This window comes from Bipolaris sorokiniana (assembly GCF_000338995.1).
Source record: "Bipolaris sorokiniana ND90Pr unplaced genomic scaffold COCSAscaffold_15, whole genome shotgun sequence".
Taxonomy (NCBI): Eukaryota; Fungi; Ascomycota; class Dothideomycetes; order Pleosporales; family Pleosporaceae; genus Bipolaris; species Bipolaris sorokiniana.
This window is the reverse complement of record NW_006911909.1, coordinates 178,792-198,272: the sequence shown is the minus strand read 5'-3', so window position 1 is coordinate 198,272 and position 19,481 is coordinate 178,792. Positions and strand designations below refer to the sequence as shown.

The window sequence follows — 19,481 nt, the reverse complement described above, 5'->3', positions numbered from 1 at the left end:
TAGACTAAGATTTTAGAATATAGAAAATCCATTATGAGAAATAACTTTCGCTATGCTACGCTGAGTAATGAACAACAAAGGGTATAATACTTTTACTCCACACTCTCATCCAATCGTTTCATAAAAGAAAAAATCAAACAAAACATTACGCCTTCTCGTTCTCCTTGGCCTCCCTCGCCTTCCGCCACTTCGGACCCATCTTAATCTCCAGGAGCATAAGCGGCAAAAGCGTACAACACACGCCGCCCCAGAACGTATACGTCCAGCCATCCCCCCAGCGACTAGTCATGCGATCAATAACCGACACGAGAATCGCCGCAAGCGAGCACCGCACCAGATTCGTACACGCGGTAGCGCCCGAGCTCCTCGACTGCAAAATATCAATATTCAGCGTCATAGTCGTGTTCAAGATGCCAATCGACGTCCACCCCAGCAACACGCCAAGTACCAACGGCACAGCGATATGCACCGTAGCTTGAATCGTCCACCCCCACGCTACAACACACACGATAAACAGCGAGAGGTAAAACGGCATGATGCGCAGTCGAGCATGCTCAATAGTGAAGTTGTCGCCGCACCGCGCCTTGATACGTGCGTACTCCCAGTCTAGCATTTTGCCCGTGAGTGTGGATCCGATGATCATGCCTGCGCCGACGGGGAGGTAGCATAGTCCCAAGACGGTTTCGGAGAGATGAGGGTAGATTTTCGCAAAGGAAGAGGAGATTGTGGCGGTGATGGTGTAGTTTACCGCGTAGACTAGGCCGGTGAAGGTGAGCAGGACGATGACGTCTGGGTAGGTGAACAGCACAAAAGGGTTGACAGAGTGTTTTGATTTGGACCGTGTATCCGGGTCGAAGGCTTCTTTTGTTGCTTTTTGGCCGACAATGGGGATGATGGCGCGTTGGATGCGGGGAACGGGGATGGACCCGTTTCCGGCGATGGAGCGTAGGGTTTCAGGGAGGAAGAGGGCGATGAAGAGGAGGCAGAGGGCGACCATTATGACAATGGACCAAAAGATGGAACGCCAGCCCAGGCTTTGGGATAAAGCACCACCGATGGCAGGGGCGATACAAGGAGCGAGCATGGGACCGAGGTTGAACATGCCAAAGTAGCCGCCGCGCTCTCTGCTCGTGGAGATGTCGCCGATGACGCCGGCGCCCAGGGCAATGGTGCTGGCGCTGCCGCCGGATTGGAAGCAGCGGAGGAAGAGGAGCAGCCAGAATTGGTCGGTGGGACAGAGGGCCAGGCCGATGCTCGAGGCGACGAGGATACCGAGGCAGACGAGGTAGACGAGGCGGCGGCCGAAGCGGTCGCTGATGGGGCCCCAGAGCATGGGGCTGATGCCTTGGAAGACCAAGTACACGGTGACGGTTTGGTTGAGGTCGTCTACTGTTTTACCAAAGGCGCGGGCCAGGGTAGGGATGGCTGGGAAGTAGATGTTTGCAGGGAGAGGACTAATGGGGCGAGGGTTAACCACGGTCACTCACGATACCTCGACATACAGACGTACCTATAAAATCCTGCCAGTGCAACCATGCCAACAATGATCCATTTCTCTTTGCTAGTATAGATACTATACGGGACTTCGACCTCGCCCTCGACAGGTCCCAATGCAGCCTCATCGACTGGGGCAGGCTCCCGCTTGTCTTCCTCACCCACTTTAGCCATGGCTTGACGTCAAAACAAGCTTCAACGACTAAATGAGAAAAGAAGAGCAAAGACTGCCAAAAGTAGGATGGAAGCGGGGAGTAGCTGGGGGGAAAAAAAGTGAATTGCAAACAGAGCCTCAGGCTCGATCGACGCCCACGAGCGCCCTCTTAACAAGCTCCCCATGATCAAAACGCCTAAAACATGTGCATCTCTTTTCCCCGAACAAAATGGACCCGCTACCACGACCGCCCCAGCTTCGGCGTATCAATGACCGTGTTGCAGTGTGGTTGGGCGAGACGTCTCCGTTGTCCGACCAGTGAAGCGTTAAATGGGGGGTGCAGCAGGACCGGCGAGATATCGGCAAGCGGGTCTAATACACAACAAACGCCCATCAGGCCATTTGGCGAACTTGCAAACTTGCAAGACTGTCAATTCGCCACGCTAATACCGTGCCTCCGACCGCATATGCCCACTTTCGTCATCTTTCCCAAATTAGTAGGAGGAGTACTATGCTGCATGCAGCTAAGGGACGCGGATGCTAGACGGTTGTACCGGCCTAGATTGTGGTTTTGGTCCAGGCGTCGGCTTCGTTCCGGTTTGCCCTTGTCGTGAACCCGGCGGCGGGTAGGCGAGGCCCTAGTGCGGTAACGGTAACCTCTTGGTCGCGAAAGCGAATACCGGGGAAGAAAGAATTTTGCTGCAGTACGCCACGCCGATAAGAAATTTGGGGAAGGAGTCATGTTGACGATGAGTGCGGTGGAGCGGCTGACTCAGACATAACTATGCCATAGGCTTATGGGGAATTCAGACTCCGCGCTTTCCACACAGCTGGGGCTACTTTTTCGATTTTTCTATCCTTTGGACGCCTTGGAGTGGGGGTCGAGTTCTGTTGGTTTGCATCTCGCTCAAACCAGTGGTTTGACCGTAGTCTCGGTATTACGAATATCTGACAAAGTCACGGCTACCTTTATCCTGCCGGGTAGAAGCGGCCAAGGTGTGGGTTTGGCGACGTTGAAGAAGAAGAAGGAATAACGACATGGCAGATATACCGGAGGTGGGAAGAAGCAACCATGGCGGGGGTAGGGTCGCATCTGAAGACGACATCAAACGGCCATCACTCGTCAAGATTGGAGGAGTGGACAACGATGTCACACATGGCAGGCAAGAAGAATTGGGGGGATGGAGGGGAGTGTTAAATTTTTTGGAAAAAAAGGGAGATGTTGAAGTCAGAGGATGCACACCAGTTGGCTACGAGGACAGGGACGAGACGGCCTACTCCAAAATGTTTACACTGTGGTTTTGCATGAGTTGCAATCCCCTTCCGTAAGTGATTGCACGGTCATGACAACGAGATCTAGCGACTGATCATGACACAGAGTCACGTTTGGCATGGTGGGGACCATGTCGTTTGGCCTCAGTTTACGAGATGCAGCACTGGTTATCCTCTTCTTCACGCTCGTCTCCACAGTGCCTGTAGCGTACATGTGCACGTGGGGCCCCGTGACCGGTATGCGACAGCTTGTCCAAGCGCGATTTTCGTTTGGAAAGTACTTTGTGTCTCTTCTGATACTGCTCAACCTTGCGACGCTGACTGGCTTCTGCGTGGTTGACAGTGTCATTGGCGGCATGGCCTTGTCTGCGGTGCAGGATGGGACGACCATCAATGCGACTGTCGGCATCGTCGTGATTGCCCTACTGTCACTTGTCATATCCTTTTGTGGGTTTGGCGTACTGCACCACTACGAGCGATGGGCTTGGATACCCGCACTGCTGGCACTTATCATTGCTGCAGGGTGCGGAGGGCAGAAACTCAGTCACCAGGTTGCTGCCCCTGCAGCGACTGCATCGCAGATACTGTCGTTTGGGGGTCTAGTGGCCAGCTTCATGTTGCCATGGGCCGCACTGGCCAGCGACTTCTCCACATACATGCACCCAAAGGCACCTCGGTCCCGCATCGCATTGTACACATATATTGGCCTCGCACTCCCGACAGTCCTGTTGATGACACTGGGTGCAGCAATGGGCGGCGCGACACCCAATGTGCCGTCGTGGCAAGCGGGCTACGAGGCCAATGCAGCGAGCGGTGTCCTCGCAGCCATGCTGCACCCAGCAGGAGGCTTTGGACGGTTCGTCACTGTCGTGCTAGCATTTAGCATGCTGGGCAACCTGTCTGCGACCATGTACAGCGTCACGCTCAACCTGCAGATGCTCGTGCCCTGGCTCTTCCGCGTCCCACGCATCGTCTTCAGCATCGTCATCACGGGCATCGTCATTGGCGTCGCCGTCGAGGCGTCAAAGAGTTTCTTCCTCAACCTCGAGAACTTCATTGGTGTCATTGGGTACTGGAGCGCTGCGTTTATTGGCATTGTGCTGGTTGAGCATGTGTTGTTCCGAGGTGGCAGCTTCGCAGCCTACACCGAAGATGCAGACGCATGGGACGACGCCCAGAAACTCCCAGCGGGATTTGCAGCACTGGGGGCATTTTTAATGTCGTTTGGGCTTATTGTGCCTTGCATGGGCCAGATCTGGTGGACAGGGCCTATTGCGGAAACTACGGGCGACATCGGACTCGAGGTGGCCGTGGTGCTGTCGGCGCTTTTATACGTGCCCTTGAGGACATGGGAGAAGAGGATATGCAGGAGATGAGCAGGGTTGAGTGTGGTAACTTTGGGTAGCGGCGCTGATCATACACGCAGCCATGCAGCTCGGAGACATGATTTTTTTGGTGCGTGTTTGAAGAGTAGGCATGGCATGTGGTTGGTGGTTGGCAGAGGATTGCTGAAAGCGAGTTAGGCCGGGAGGGTCTTGTTGCCTCGGTTGTACTACTTACCCCGGGAACTTGGCTGGTGACGTTCACAAGCCAGCAGCTGGAGCCGCAGGCCAAATGCGGAGACGCAGACCACGCATGGCCCGAAGCCTCCGTCTGATAATTAAGCCGCTTTTCTTTCCACGCCCTTTCTTCGTATCATCGCCCCTCTGGTGACTGCTGCATCGCTTCCTACTTGACTTGATAACGACGACGACAACGACCATCTCCCCGCTTGCGCCTTCCCTCTTTGTCCGTCCATCGCGCGAACCTCGCATCTCCATCTCCATCTCCAACACCATCCGGCCATGTCCCAGGCACAGGAAAAGGCGCAGGAGAAGCTGGCCGAGTCGACGACGGCAGTGCCTCAGAGCACAGCGGCCCAGCAGAGCGACAATGTTGCCCATGCCCTCGCTGGCGCTGGCGGGGGTCTGCTCTCCATGGCCCTGACGTATGCCTGCTCTCGACCGTCTCTATGCCTTGCACACTACTAACAAGACTCCCTTGTAGTTATCCCCTCATCACCCTCTCCACTCGCGCCCAGGTTGAGTCGAAGCGCGCCCAGTCGTCGACGCTCAATGCCGCCCGCCGCATCATTAAGCGCGAAGGCGTCGCCGGACTCTACGCCGGCATGGACTCTGCCCTCTTCGGCATTACAGTCACAAACTTTGTCTACTACTACTGTACCTCGGCTCCTTTTCCCATCCCACCCCAAACCCCGTATTGACCCGACTAGGGTATGAATGGACTCGCTCGTTTTTCGAAAAGGCCGCCCTCAAGGCCGGTCGCGCCTCGTCCAAGCTCACCACCATTGAGTCGATGATCGCTGGCGCCATCGCCGGTAGCGCCACGGTCCTCATGACCAACCCCATCTGGGTCATCAACACGCGCATGACAACGCGCAAGTCTGAGGCCCAAGAGGGATCGCTGCCGGGTGCGCCTGTCGAGAAGGCGCCTTCCACTCTCGCCACCTTGTTTGCTCTCATCCGTGATGAGGGCCCTGCCCGCCTCTTTGCCGGTGTCATGCCCGCTCTAGTCCTCGTCATCAACCCTATTCTGCAGTACACCGTGTTCGAGCAGTTGAAGCAGCTGTTGGAGAAGAAGAGGCGTGTTACCCCCAAGGATGCCTTTTACCTCGGTGCTCTCGGCAAGTTGCTGGCCACAAGTATCACCTACCCTTACATTACAGTCAAGAGCAGGATGCACGTTGCAGGCAGGGATGGTCCAAGGGAGAACATGATGACTACTTTTAGGAGGATCATCCGTGAGGAGGGATACACCGGTCTCTACGGAGGTATGTGTTTATTCGTGGTTGATGAAAAAAGGGACGAAAACTAACATGAGATTAGGCATCGGACCCAAGGTTACCCAGAGTGTCATCACCGCTGCCTTCCTCTTTGCTTTCAAGGATGCTCTCTATGCCTACACTATCCAAGCACGCAAGAAGCTTGCTCTGCGTAAGGCCTAAGGCATCGAGAAGTAGATTTGCAGACACGTGAATAAGTGATGTGACCCCCACAACAGCTTATGTCGGCATCTGCCCACAAAGACACTCTCTCCAGACATCAACAAAGTGCACAAATAATGTTCACCATAACTTTACTACTGATTCTCGCCGTCAAGCGCATTCAGTGCGATCTCCATATACCCCTAGAATAAACATACCAAAGAATCAATTATACAATCTCATATACTGTCTTCTACACCATTATTGTGCACATCTTCTCACTAAAACAATATACAGTGCAAAGATAAAACTCCAAAGACATAGACTTTGTCCATTTCTCATCCTATAACTATATAGCCCCTCTACATACATGCCTAATCAGCTCAGCAACATCCTTTGTATTCGACCATACTCAATACTCCGCTCGTAAATCTCGCTATCAAAAACAACCTCTTGAGTCACCCAAATCTCTCATACCGATTCAAACACGAATCCAATATTCCGCCCGTAAGTATGACATTTTATTGCTAACTTCACCAGTTCCGATCTCATTGATCCGAGAAGTGAGGTGTTTGCTTGACATATTGGCACGTTGATATATAAATATTTTCTTATTACATGACTAGCCCGATTCGTTGATAGGAAATGGAAAAAAAATTGCGTTACTAGCGTGGATTTGTGTATCAGTGCATATAGTAAATGCAATTTTTATAGCGAGGAGGGTACGAGAGGTTGGGGGGGGGATTGTGGTATCTCATGTAGAAGAAAAGAAAAACACGAGTGGAGTTGGAAGTATGGTAGGGTAGAAGAAAGGTATTGGGTAAATTTAGCAAGTATGCGTAGAAGCCAATTTCACAATTAGGTAGTTTAGGTTGAATTTTTGGAATTCTGTATATGACGGTAACGAAAAAAGAAGTAATATACATACATGTAGTTTAGTGAAGAAAATAAAATAGTGCAAGAATTGGAAAAGAGTCTGATTACTTGGGTATCATGTGCTACAAACTCAATTATATGATTTGATATTATCTCGGTCAGGCGGTCTTAATTATAACAAGGAAATTGTGTCGCTATTCCTGCTTCGTGGCGAGTTCCATGAGTTCAGCCATGCGTCCTAAAACTGCTAGGCGGGCGTTTTTGTGGACATCATCTCTGGCCTCTTCCATACCGCATATTATAAACGCTAATCCAAATTCGACTTCCGCTTCGTGGCTTTCGATGGCATAATATAAAGCATTTCGGCCATATTTGTCTTGGTCAGCTATTCCAAGGCCAACGACATTAATGAGGTATTCCAACAACTCATCATTTAGAGAACCTACTGCGGCTGCGGTGTGCAGTAACGTCTTGCCCCCCTTATCCTTCTTTTTCAAATCGATACCGCTCTCGTGAAGGAACCGTAGCATTTCAACATTAGCGCCCAGGTTTCGGATGGACAGGTGTCCAACGCTCTGGCCCTTGCTGTTCGAATAAGTTGCGCCTGCTTCGATCAATACCTTAATGGTGCACTCATGCTCACATTTCAGCGCAGCAAGAAGTGCATAACCGTATTTACCACCTTTTGCGTTGACTTTGGCACCAGCACTGAGCAGTAGTTTGACCATACGTTCATGACCTTTAGCCGAAGCTGCTTGAAGCGCATAACCGTATTTACCACCTTTTGCGTTGACTTTAGCACCAGCACTGAGTAGTAGCTTGACCATACGCTCATGGCCTTTAGCCGAAGCTGCTTGAAGTGCATTACCATATTCTCCTCCTCGTGCGTTCGGGTCTGCATCTCCGGTAAGGAGGAGGCTTACGACCGTTTCGAGACCAAGTATCGATGCACAATATAGCGGGGGGATATTCGTTACCGATCCTGGGTAATATAGCGGGGGGATATTCATTACCAATCCTAGGTAGTGATCCCATATGGATTCCCATTCCGGAGGGCTTATTCGCATCCAAACGAAGTAGGCAGGATTGCCTGTAGATAACAGTCGGCAAGCAAGTTTGCTGACTTCTGCCTCTTGATCACCTGCCTTTCGAGCATGCCTACTCCAGAATTCCGCAGAGTATCTTGCTAACTTGAATTCCTCCAATGCTTGCTCTGTTATGAGCTCAGGTTTCTGGAACTGGTTGAGGTAACCGAGACACGCCGTAGCTATGGCACTGTGGCACGCTGCAGCTTGCAAGCTATAACGCGCTGCCTGGCCTCGCTTTATCCTGTCTGAGATGAGGTACTCTTTGACAGAATAATGGGCAAGCACAATAGTCTGTTCCGATGAACCTGACTCCGTGGAAACCAAACTAGAGCAAATTCTCAGTGCGTCCAGAGGGTCTTCTAGCACTTCGTCTCGGTCGAATTCTGGGCTACGTGATATGTCAATCGCGATCACTTCTGCAAGTTCTTCTACTGATAATGGACGTTCCGAGAATGCTAGCCACTGGAGAATCCGGATAGCATACTCAGCATGTTCCTCGCTGATGCTCCCCAAGATGCGTTCGTAGGTCTTGTCCAGGGTGGATGGTAGTGTTTTGAGTGCTTTCCGCAAATGTGATCGATTGAGACACTTTCGGAGCGTGTCCAACTGGCATGCAGCCCACCGAAACCTAAAGGACAATCAGTCTGAGAAACAAGAAGACTTTGAATCGATCATACATTCCCCTGGAGCCCTCCATAAGGGCAACCTCAATCTCCTGCTGTAAAGCAGAATCTTTTTTCCACTTGACCAAGTCCTTGTCGTCAGAAACCCGTTGGCGGATATACAGCTGTATATCTCTGTCGACTACGTTGCTTTGAAGGCAGATACTGTTCTGTGGATCTACAAAACTAGTTAAAGTGCTCTTGATATCTGGCTCCTCCCGACTTGTCATGATGAGATGCAGATTTGGAATCTTCCAGCTAGCTATAGTTTCAAGCATTTCCATCAACTCGGACCACTGGCTACACTCATCCAATGCATCCAGAACAATGTATACTTGTGGAAACTGCACTATCAAATCGTGTGCTACCTCCAACAGGCTGTTGAGAGCTGGAGGTCGTTTCCCATTGTCGTGCGAGGAAAAAAGAGCATCGAGACCCAAAGGTATGTCAACAGACTTTTGTAAGAGTTGGACGACCAACGATCGCAGCATCCGTTCGGCATTTTGTTTTTGTACGTCGTTGAAATCGAAGTAAAAGTAGGCAACAGCATATCCGGAATGGTTGTCGCAACACATAAAAATATCTTCCAGGATGGTGGAACTCAGGATAGTTTTACCACAACCTGGAATACCGTAAAGCCATATGCATGACGAATTCTCCATTTTCCAATTCTCATAACGCTTTTCATGAAGCAGCCATCGACCAGTGTCATGCTGCCGCTGCTTGAGCGCTTTTTGGTAATTTACTGAAGGATCTGGTGCCGACAACCAGTCTTTCATCTTACTCACTTTCGCATCTCTATCCCTGGTACTGGTTTCTATTAATTCCCTCATTCGCTTCCTTGCATGACCTTCGCCTTCGCCGTACATGATCGGAATGTGGATATTGAAAATGCCCAACAGCGAGTAAACTTGATCTTCCTCGCGTGTTGTCTTTCTTTCTTCAGCCCATCGCATACGTTCCCCTACGCTGAATATGGAGAGATCATGCCCTTGAAGAGCTTCGACTGGTATTCGTGTTATCTCGGATATTTCCTTTGCGAGTGAATGTTTGTCGCCCAACAAGACTCCCTCCTTGGAGAAGAACTGGACGCATGATGGAGCAAGAAGCTCTTGAAGCGTCCAGCCACGTGTAAACCATCTGCTTTCTGAGAACACCACCCCGTCTGGGTCACAGTCTGTACTGGACACATCGGAGAGGTAAACGTAGCATTTCGATGCGTTACGGTACCACTTGAACATGGATCTGATTGCTTCCGAAAGCTCTGGTTCGCTGGACTTGTTGATGCAGCAGGTATCGATCCAGAAATGGCAAAGACCGTCTTTTGTAGCCTGTTCCTTGCAAAGAGTGATTTTTTTATATCCATGTTTCTCTTTCCCGGTGCCATTGTACAGGTCCTGATATGTGACTTCCTCATGGTCTGCACCCCAAGTGTGTGAAAGAATGGCGTAGGGCGAAATATCGCTACGTTGAGGTCCGACAAGGCTGAAACTACCATCACTCTGAATCTCCAAGAGACGCATCGTAGATACAATGCTGTTTGATGTAAAGAACAAGAGAACAAATGTTGGTGTCGAGGACTGGTGTGAGTGACGATAGATGAAGGGCCTCCAGTCGTCCTTGAGGCTATTGGCAAGTAAACAAGCTGAAGTTGGGGGCAGTGCAGAAAGACTAACCTGGTTGGCTGGTGAATACCAATCGCGGGGCAGGTGCTTCGATGGGCTGCAGCAGGAGTAGATTTAGGCGACAAGGTTGACTGGAGATATCTTCTAACTGGCAACACCGTAGTGCAGTAGAAAGGACTTTGTTTACTCTCATCGAAACAACAGAAATATGGGAAACAAACGCCACAAATATGAGTAGCGCCAAAGAATGAGTAACCAAGAATACATAGCAATCAGGAAGCATATGCATTGGACAGATACTCATGATCATTATTCGCAATCGTATCATATATACCCTCACGCTTGCCACACCATCCAAGCCGCCCGGCTTTTGATCGCGGTTCCATATCGCAACCCTAGATATATAAATACATGCGGAGAAAAGTACGCCGCTCCAGTCGACCAGAAGCAGAGCCCATAGGGCTGAGAGCAAAAAAGAGAAGATACTCGCCACGCTCAGATCGCTCAACTAAACAAGACTGAATGCACAGTGCACTTACTGAATTACACAAAGCAACCCTGACTGCACTGTGGAGTAAAAGGTATAGGACTCGCCAGTTAAGCAACAGGCTGAACACCGAGATCAGCACCGCCACGACCACGGGGAGCACCACGTCCGCGGTAGCCGGAGCCACGACCACCACGCCCGCGCCCGCGTCCACGTCCCCGGCCTCGGTAACCATCGACACTGCCTTGGCCAAAAGTTTCCATATTCTTCTGACGTTCTTGGCTGCGGAACTCTTGACCGCGTGTGGCTGCTTCTTCTCTGTCCTTTAGTTCGCTCGAGATGTTGTCAAAGAAAGAGCTCTTGTCATACATCGACCCGCTTGGGATAATGACCTCTTCCTTATTGGCAGACACGTCCGCTGTGGAAACCGCGCCTTCACCAAGGGGCGATCCAGAAGCAATAGCCTCTTTGATCAAATCCTGCTTGTTGAATTTGGCGTTTGCGGATTCGAAATCAAAGTCAGTCGTAGGAACCTCCATCTTGGGATGTTGTGAGTGAAGACCACCTCGGCCTCCCCTTCCACCCCTGCCACGGAACTCGCCAGTACCTCGTTGACGTGGCGCATGCTGGCGACTCTGATCGCGCATGCCCTCAACCTTCTGCGCCAGGTTGTTCATAGGATCTGAAGCAGGTGCTTGGCCTTGAGGCTGGCTCTGACCTTGACCCCTGTTTTGGATGTTGAGCTTCGCCATAGCCTCGGCCACAGCGGCAGTCGCCAACTGCGTAGCGTTCTGTTGTTGGGCAGCGCTAGGGACTTGAACAGTGGCAACGGCGGCAGCGGCCTGTTGGTGCCCGTGGGGTGCTGTCTTGCTAGCCCTAGGGCTTGGAATGGGAACAGCAGGGATAATCCGCCCTCCCTTTGGTCCACTAGGTGCACTCTTCCCTAGGGCAGGCTGCTGAGTGTTCTGAGGATGGGGCGGTGCCAAAGCAGCCGATACGTCAGGCTTAGAATCGACTGGCGGTGGCGGAGCCTGTTTCGCACCAGCGGGTGTGGGAGTAGCGCCAGAACCCTTTGCACCGTTCTTTGGTTTGGCTGATGCACTGTCTGCCTCTGCAACCTTAGGCTGTTGCGCTTGGCCAGATTTCTCATCCTTGCCAGCTTGGGGTCCTGGACCTCGCGGGCCTTGTGGAGGTTGGTTTTGGTTTAGGCCTGGAGGGCCGATAGGCATGTTTGGTGAGAACGGACCGGGGGGCTGGTGGAAGCCCTGACCAGGGGGGAACCATCCAGGAGGGGCACCAAACGGAGGCATGCCAAAAGCGCCTGGAGGTCCACCAGGAGGGAAAGGACCTGGGCCGCCAGGGAACCCACCCTGAGGGCCAAACCGATTGCCATATGGACCTCCAGGACCACCAAAAGGTGGGTACCCACCAGGAGGGAACTGACCAGGCTGAGGGAAGTTCTGCGGTGGCTGTTGGCGGCCAGACACGTCTTGCGGGCTGCTTTCTTGCCGTGCCTGAGCTTGTTGTACCTGTGGCGCATGCGTCGCGTCAGCTTTAGCTTCAAAAGTGATTGAACAAGAAACAGCTTGTATGTAAGGGTCTCAGAAGGAAGGCAACGGAAAATATCCACACGGTTTTGCGCTCTCGGTGGTTTAATGATTTACATCCGAAAATTTTACATCACCGGACAAGAAGAAGAAAAGATGTGATGTAGACTTACTCCGATGATGGCGGGGTCCTGTGGCATGGTAGGCTGCGCCTTTTCCTTTACCGGCTCCTCAATGCGCAAGTCCTTGACATCGCTACCGCGGAAGACAATCTGCTCATACACGACGTCTGATGGAGGGTACTCGTCCTTGCCACCCTTGCGGCCTTCTGTACCAAAGGATCGCACATTGTCTAGTGAGACTGTGGAAGCTTCTGAGTTGATCTCGACGAGCGTGCCGACATAGCTATGGCGAGTCAATGGCTGCAATAACCCAGCATCAACTGGGTACTGACCGAATGTCGCTTTTCGAGATGAGGGAAATGCGAGATCTGCGCGTCGCAGGTCAGTTGGAGCTTGAGCGGTTTTCAGCGCAGCCGCGACTCACCCAATGAACTCGGACATGGCTGTGTAAGGTGGGTATCAAAACGGGTACGAAAGAAATGGAAGTTCAAGGAGAAAAGAAAGGGCTGGTAGAATTTGGGAAAGTCGTAAAGTTGATGGGGGAGGGTAGTGAGGGAAGGTCGGAGAGAGGTTGGTCGTGGGACGAAGCTGAGAGAAACTTGGCGCATGTTTAGCGAGGCGTAGCCTGGGAGCTTGAGCCTCCTGCCGGCCAACCTCTACCCCACACTGCCTCATGTACCACGTTCACGACGTACATTGTCTGGGCTTACAGGTTCATGCGCGTTGATCCATGACCAAGCGAATCACATGACCCTCGAGGTCACCGAGTCTTTTGTTTTTGACTATTTTTATACCGGGTACCGGGTGAGATTGAGCCATGAGCGTCACCACGGATGGACTAGACGACGTCTACGAAGCGCTAGAGCGGTATAACTGGGACGATGATGTGGAGTTTCAGGCTGGTTTGCAAGCGATCGTAGGCAGCAACAGTACGCCAGAGCAAACGACTGAGCTAGCATTACGGGCGCGGTGCTTTTATTATGCGAGGTATGTACAGGCCTAGCAGCCGTAACGGTGAAAGTGAACTATGTTAGATTGTTCTGTCAAATCATACTGATTTGGATTACTTAGGAAATACAACAAAAACATCGACTTTGACGCCTACAAAGCATATCGTAATGCCCGCAACCGGCCACCTCCTTCACCTCCCAGTTCGACCAATGTACTTGCATCCTCTGTCATAGATCAAGAGCTGCCCTCTACCACCACAAGCGCTACTACCCCCGCTACAACCACCGAACCAAGTGGCACCCTCCCTTCGCCTCCAACAGCAACAGAGCCACCCGCGCCTTACCCCACCAGCTTCGCGCACATAGTCGAATTGATCACGAGCGGAAAACCAGTACCAGGTATCAAGGAGATTCCACCTACAGTGCTAGAAGGACAAGGGACGCAAGCGACGAAGCCCAAGCGGAAGAAGCCGTGGGAAAAAGACGATGTTCCTGTCGAAGCTGCCAAAGAAGCTAGTAGTGTGTAAATGGGTGTTTTGACTTCTGGTCCCTATATTTGCTTAAGTAGTCAGAGATGATGTGAGTGATAGGGATATAGAGAGAATTGACTTGTTGATGCTTACAGGAAGTGGGTACTATGCAAAAGGGCCCTCGGCGCAACTAGCTCTCAAACTTATTTACTGCTCGAAAATGATTTGAATGATGAAATACAGAATTGGATACCTTGCGGACAACAATGTTGAGTGAAAGAAAATTTTCCAAATCCCCATATCCAATACCATCTATCAAGAAACAAAGTACCACCTCAACCAATCACTACCACAGCATCAATACACACACAGTCAAAAGAACAAATATATAAACGAACTTCATATACTAAAACTATCTACATGCAGCAAGACTAAAATAAATAATCCCTTTTCATCAAGAAAGGAGTGCGAACCCGAAATGGTCCCAACAGCAGCAGCGACAACAACAACACTGGGGTATATAACAAATCCCAACCACCCAATCCAGTCGAGTCCAACACACCCTATATACGCCAAACATGTCTTATACAAATTCACCCTTGGATGAAAAAAAACAACAGAAAAAAAAGAAGGAGGGGGATGAGGACGACCTCACAACACAGCCTCAAGAATCCTATCCTTCAGCCTGCCCACCTCCTCCCTACTCTGCCAAAGCTGACTCCTAGCATCAAGATACCTACTCTTCCAACTCTCCGCATTCGCATCCGCCGCAGCATGCGCATCCCGCGTGGCCTCGGCCTCATCCTCAGGATCCACAACAGCGGACATATCCAGCCCTTTGGCAACCCACTCGCCCGTGAGCCCCCCAAACGCGACGTTGAAAAAGACATCAAACGTCTCCTTGATACTGCGCGCGCCATGTCTCGCAGTAGAAGATTCAGTCTCGTCATCGTCTTCTTCCTCATCAATAGGGGATTCGTATCCATCGCCGCCGACGCGAAACCGTACGCACTCAACGCGACGCACGCCGCCGGTGGGGCCGCCGGCGCCGACACCCACGGTAGAGGCGAGACCGAGACAGCTGCTGATAGCGATGCCGAGGGCGTAGTCGCTCATGAGTTTCGTGGGGGCAAGGGAGGCGGGTGGTGGCTTGGCGTGGAGGGGCTGTAGGATTGCAGAGGCGAGGCGCTTGGCTTCGTTGCCTCGTAGGCGCTTGCGCCGCCCGGTTAATGGGGCACGTATTAGTTCTGCTGCTAGCGCGCGGTTCAGCGTCTCGAGGGGGACTGCTGAGGGCAACTGTGGTGATGTTGAGGGGAGTTCAGATTCCGGTTGTGAGTGTGTTGGTGGCGGTGGTCGCGGTTGCGCGGGCGTCTCGGATGGGGTGAGGTTCCCGTGGTACGTCTGGTGCGTTGGTCGGTGTTGCTTCTCGTACATGCTTTGTTGCTCATAGGCGTTTGCAGGCGAGACTTGGGTGGACGCAGCGCTTATCGGGGATGGTCCTAGTCCAGTGCTTGGGGAGTCGTTTTGTAATCCGTTAACAAGCACGGTTGGCGTGGTTAGGCGTACTACTGGATTACCAACATTGGGAGGAACTTGGAGACTCAGCCGTTGCTTCTGTGGCGCACCTCCCGCAGAAGGTCCCTCGATTTTCGATGGAGAAACGGCAGACGCCAGTGTGGGTGGGAAACGAACAGAGCCCTCTGGAGCTGGTGGGTCCGAATGCGCCCGCTCAACTATTGGCGTCAAGTTGCCTGGATTTCGATCAATGGGCGGCCCTTCTTTGGTCTTTGGGTTTGCTGGGAATGTCACAAAGGGCCCGTCTCTGATTGAACGATTACTAGGAGGCCGACCGCGAAGTTTGCCAGTGGCGGTTCCGCTGTTGGATGACCAAGCCGATGATACAGCAGGGCCATGGCGTCGGCGAGAGCGTGATCTGGTGCTGGAGGGTGTGACAGCGGACTGTGGTTCGTCGAAAAACGGATACGCAGACTGTGGAGTGACAGCAGAAAGTGGATGTGGTGTATGAGGCGCATCCTGTGTATTCACGCGCCATCGTGCATGATGCCCGCCCATCGGTGATTCCGTATAAGGAGTAAGCCCACTCTGCCCTAGACGACTTGGAGCCGAGGCTGCAGTGTTGGCAGAAGATGGAGTGACGGTTGAGACTGCAGTCCATGGATCTTGTGGTGTCAGAAAACCTCCATGCATGTTGTTTGGATGCGCGCTAGTAGGGTATGCGGATTGTGGCTGCAATACATTGCCAAACGCCACATTTGTATCCAGCTGGGGTCGTTTACGAGCTGGAATGCCTTCATCAAAGTCTATATCGTCCTCTCCATCATCAGCCTTTCGGCGCCCGCGCTTGGGCTTGAACTTTGGGTCAAGAGCCCTGATGGCCAGGTCTTCCTCGAGAGGCACGCCATCACGCCCTTGGCTTGGAAAAGGCTGGTGGGAAGGTGGTATCTGTAAATAGTAGGGATGCTGCTTGCCCAGTAAATATTCAAAAAACGCATCAATGTGCATAGCGCGCATCCATCTCTTCAGTCGCACAGAGTACTGCTGCACTTTTTGCGTGCTCTGTCCTTCATCCGTGTTTGGCGGCTTCACACCCAGATCCAGGGCCAGCTGTGTCCAGGTCTTTATTTCTTTTGCGTCAAACTTGCGGATCAACTCAAAGAGGACCCATGTGCTAAAGGCGTTGCCGTCGCTCTTGGGCGGCGTGCGGAACAGCTTGACTAGCTCGGTGGTGTCGGTAGTAGTAGGGAAGTTTGGATTGCAGTAGAGGATGAAGGCGGCGTAGGCATTGTCAATGGTGTCGTCGGATACGTCGCGCGGGGGCGGGTCGCGGTCGGCGGGCTCGAAGTGGGCAGCACCGGGGCGCGGCTGGCTGGTGGGTGAGATGGCGGAGAAGCGCGGCGAGGCATTCGCAGAGGCCGGGGGAGTCTGGGAGCTGCGCATGTCGCCATAGAAGCCGTGGGCGAGATGTCCGGTATTGTCAGGCTGAAGTAGATGGCCTGATGGCGTGTGCACATTGCGGCTGGCACCTGTGCTCTGATCCAGTCCCGGGTCAATCGCTGCGACACCACCACTGCTGCCACTGCCTCCACCGCTGCCGCCGCCGCCACCGCCGCCTGAATGCCGGAAAGGCGAGTAGGACGGCCCGCTGCCGGGACCTGGGTGGTCGTAGTGGGTGTGTGTATGGGCGTGGGCGTGGGAGTGGCCGTTGGCTGTCAGGAGGGAATGGTCCGTCTGTCCCTCCTCGCCAAAGTCGACGTGCATGGTTCTTTGGGTTCTCCGCGATGTAACGCTCTATCTCTCTCAGCTGCTCCCGCTGCCGATCAGCATGCCATGAGGGCGCAGTGATGAGTCGCGACCGCGCTAATGTCAGCAATAGGCCATGGATATGTCCCGGGGAGCGCGCGCGACAGTTTGTTTCTTCTGGTCCACGGGTTCCCTCTTTGCTGGCTGGGCTGGCTTGACGGAAAGAAGAGGGCGGAAGGATGGAGCGGCTGCTGTCGCAATGGGGCCCGCAAACGCAGCGCGAACCAGGCCAGGGATAGGATACGAAGCGCCCAGCGCCGTCGTTGTGCAATTACTACTATTATTCCTTCTTATTTGTCGCCACGCGAGAGCGATGCAGCGCAAGCCAATACGTCGATGCGCGCTGTCAGGTCGCGTCGTGGGGAGGGTCCGGGTTGATGGTGATAATTTGCGGTCCTTGATGTGCTTTTGGCGGGTCAGGCCTGGCTGCTTCGGGGACATTTTGTTGACTTAAGGCAGCTGAGCATACTACTTATTCGCTTCTATTTTTGGACATGTCCGACCGAACACATCGCTCTCCCACCACCCACATGGCCCCATGTCACCGCTGCTGCAGCATCATCACGCCTGACTGCGCGATGCTGTCTTGTGACTGGCTGTCCATCAACGCTCCACCGTGGACTTGCGACGCTTCTACCTGGGCTGGCCACGTTACCAGGCCCTCATAGGACTCTTGCATCGCTACACAGTACCTCAGCGCGGCCGACGAAACATCACGTCTTGGCCCCACCACTGTCTAGATCCACAAGGGCGTCCGAGAATAACAGTCCGGTCGAAACTGTACTCCATATTGCAGCAAAGCCGCGAAAAGACTGTCGCAGCAGGACGCCCGCATTGTCAGCATTCCGGATAACCGTCCAAATCAAGGGCACATGTCTCAGTATCCGCAACACGGCTGGCCTGATTCAAGTCTGCCTGATCGATACGCTAATCCACAATCCAAAACACTACAGCAAAGTGGAGAGATGTCTATGTTTGATTTCAGCCTTATTAATTTCGTGGGGTTTTGTGCGGCCCGCATGCTTGAGTTGCCGTCCTCGCCAAACGTCCTTGATTGTTTCAAATGCAGTGAGCATCATCTTGCCCCTCAACTCCACCTGTCATCTGGACACATCAATATATCTCAAATCTGATCCATTTGATTTTGGTATATATAGTCATGGCAAATTTCCGTTGGTCACTATATCTGTCGCACGCACCCGTCAGACGATTATAGGAAGTGTCAGGTCATGCCTAGGAGCCGATCTGCCGGTTATGACTTCTGATTTACAAGACGGATCGTACAAACAGCCCTGTAGAACAACAAGGGTTACAACAAGTGCATGAACGGTCTAATAGGCAGTACTTTATCCTTGTTATATCCACCCGTCGTTCCCAAGCCATAGCAGCTGTCGGGCTTGGTCATTTCAGGGTCTTTCAACGAAACAGACGTTGGATAATCAGCCCTGGTTTGGATTTGAAGGTTGTCTACTTCATCCCGTTGATTTTCACAGGGATATTTGTTGGGAATATGCTGTGAATCATCGTAGTGTGGGGTTAGGCTTGACCTTGGGTGTATCTATGTCAAACAAATGATGTCGACATACATACTCGCCCTTTTATCCGGACACTAAGTTGGTATGTCATTGTATGGAGTCATTACATAACTTCTCTTCCTCTTCTCCGCTCCTGCTATAGGAGCGTTTTATGCTCAAACCACGCGTTATCGTACTTGACGTTCTTCTGTTCAAAGAAATTACTTGGCATGTGCAATAGCGGGATAGTTGGTAGAATGGTAATGTCGTTCCAATAGCAGGTCTCACGACTCGGGCTGCCTTTTATATCAAGATTTATATTTAACAAGGCCGTGTGTTATTCATGAATCCAGTCTTTAAACAAAAGTGTACATATTGCTCTTGAATCGTATAGTTAAGCATAGCACATGTATCATACTATTCCCACTTTCATTTATGTGCTTATGTAAGTCTACACGATAACGTGTTCTATCAGTAAGCTGGCCGTATCAGTAAGCTGGCCGCCCCACCAAAATTGACGCGACGTTTTACGCAATTGAGCCACAACAACGTAATATTTTTGGAGATAATTAAGAGATATAATTCATGATCTAGTCCTGCATGACGTCCGAGTATGTCCTACAGTGTGGCATTTCGTGCACGTTGGCGGCGCGCGCTGGCGTCGCTCACCAGTCTGGTTCTGGTCACTGCCCATGACCAACCTTTCTGTCTCTGCAGTAAGCTGCTGAGCCTGCTGCACCTGAAGCACCCCGCCAGAGGCGATATATTGACGGCGCCGGTCTTGCTTTTGTTGTTGGCGCTTATTGACTGTACGTAGCTTCTTATTCTCCTCTGCGAGTATTGTTGCTGATTGCATTGCAAGCTGAGCGCTCTTAGCAAGCTGGCGTATAGCAATGCTTGTTGGACTCTCTGACTG

The 19,481-nt window shown here is 52.0% G+C and overlaps 7 protein-coding genes across 7 annotated transcripts; 3 read left to right on the top strand and 4 right to left on the bottom strand.

The window, feature by feature from the left end:
- Positions 1-25: 25 nt before the first annotated feature.
- On the bottom strand, positions 26-1,833 carry COCSADRAFT_40384 (uncharacterized protein). Its single transcript, XM_007705875.1, has 2 exons — positions 1,511-1,833; positions 26-1,454 (listed from the first exon to the last, which is right to left on the bottom strand). Exons 1-2 carry the CDS (start codon positions 1,666-1,668, stop codon positions 146-148), a joined length of 1,467 nt encoding a protein of 488 aa, XP_007704065.1. The 5' UTR covers positions 1,669-1,833; the 3' UTR covers positions 26-145.
- Positions 1,834-2,686: 853 nt separating this feature from the next.
- COCSADRAFT_99673 (uncharacterized protein) lies at positions 2,687-4,296 on the top strand (the record flags this gene model as incomplete). The annotated part of the gene is made up of 2 exons (XM_007706005.1): positions 2,687-2,973; positions 3,027-4,296. The coding sequence occupies 2 exons, from the start codon at positions 2,687-2,689 to the stop codon at positions 4,294-4,296; spliced, it is 1,557 nt and encodes a 518-aa protein (XP_007704195.1).
- A 468-nt stretch (positions 4,297-4,764) lies between these two features.
- COCSADRAFT_29971 (uncharacterized protein) lies at positions 4,765-5,924 on the top strand (the record flags this gene model as incomplete). Its single annotated transcript, XM_007705833.1, has 4 exons — positions 4,765-4,907; positions 4,967-5,139; positions 5,193-5,750; positions 5,806-5,924. The coding sequence occupies 4 exons, from the start codon at positions 4,765-4,767 to the stop codon at positions 5,922-5,924; spliced, it is 993 nt and encodes a 330-aa protein (XP_007704023.1).
- Positions 5,925-8,422: 2,498 nt separating this feature from the next.
- Positions 8,423-10,058, bottom strand: COCSADRAFT_125993 (uncharacterized protein; the record flags this gene model as incomplete). The annotated part of the gene is made up of 2 exons (XM_007706004.1): positions 8,545-10,058; positions 8,423-8,495 (listed from the first exon to the last, which is right to left on the bottom strand). Coding segments are annotated over exons 1-2 (1,581 nt in total), but the record flags the coding sequence as incomplete, so codon positions are not given.
- A 232-nt stretch (positions 10,059-10,290) lies between these two features.
- COCSADRAFT_40382 (uncharacterized protein) lies at positions 10,291-12,767 on the bottom strand. Its single transcript, XM_007705874.1, has 4 exons — positions 12,735-12,767; positions 12,643-12,678; positions 12,362-12,593; positions 10,291-12,170 (listed from the first exon to the last, which is right to left on the bottom strand). The coding sequence occupies exons 1-4, from the start codon at positions 12,749-12,751 to the stop codon at positions 10,752-10,754; spliced, it is 1,704 nt and encodes a 567-aa protein (XP_007704064.1). The 5' UTR covers positions 12,752-12,767; the 3' UTR covers positions 10,291-10,751.
- A 205-nt stretch (positions 12,768-12,972) lies between these two features.
- Positions 12,973-13,992, top strand: COCSADRAFT_184508 (uncharacterized protein). Its single transcript, XM_007706003.1, has 2 exons — positions 12,973-13,297; positions 13,382-13,992. The coding sequence occupies exons 1-2, from the start codon at positions 13,128-13,130 to the stop codon at positions 13,785-13,787; spliced, it is 576 nt and encodes a 191-aa protein (XP_007704193.1). The 5' UTR covers positions 12,973-13,127; the 3' UTR covers positions 13,788-13,992.
- Positions 13,993-14,127: 135 nt separating this feature from the next.
- COCSADRAFT_40380 (uncharacterized protein) lies at positions 14,128-17,465 on the bottom strand. Its single transcript, XM_007705873.1, has one exon. The coding sequence runs from the start codon at positions 17,007-17,009 to the stop codon at positions 14,382-14,384; it is 2,628 nt and encodes an 875-aa protein (XP_007704063.1). The 5' UTR covers positions 17,010-17,465; the 3' UTR covers positions 14,128-14,381.
- Between the last annotated feature and the right edge of the window lie 2,016 nt (positions 17,466-19,481).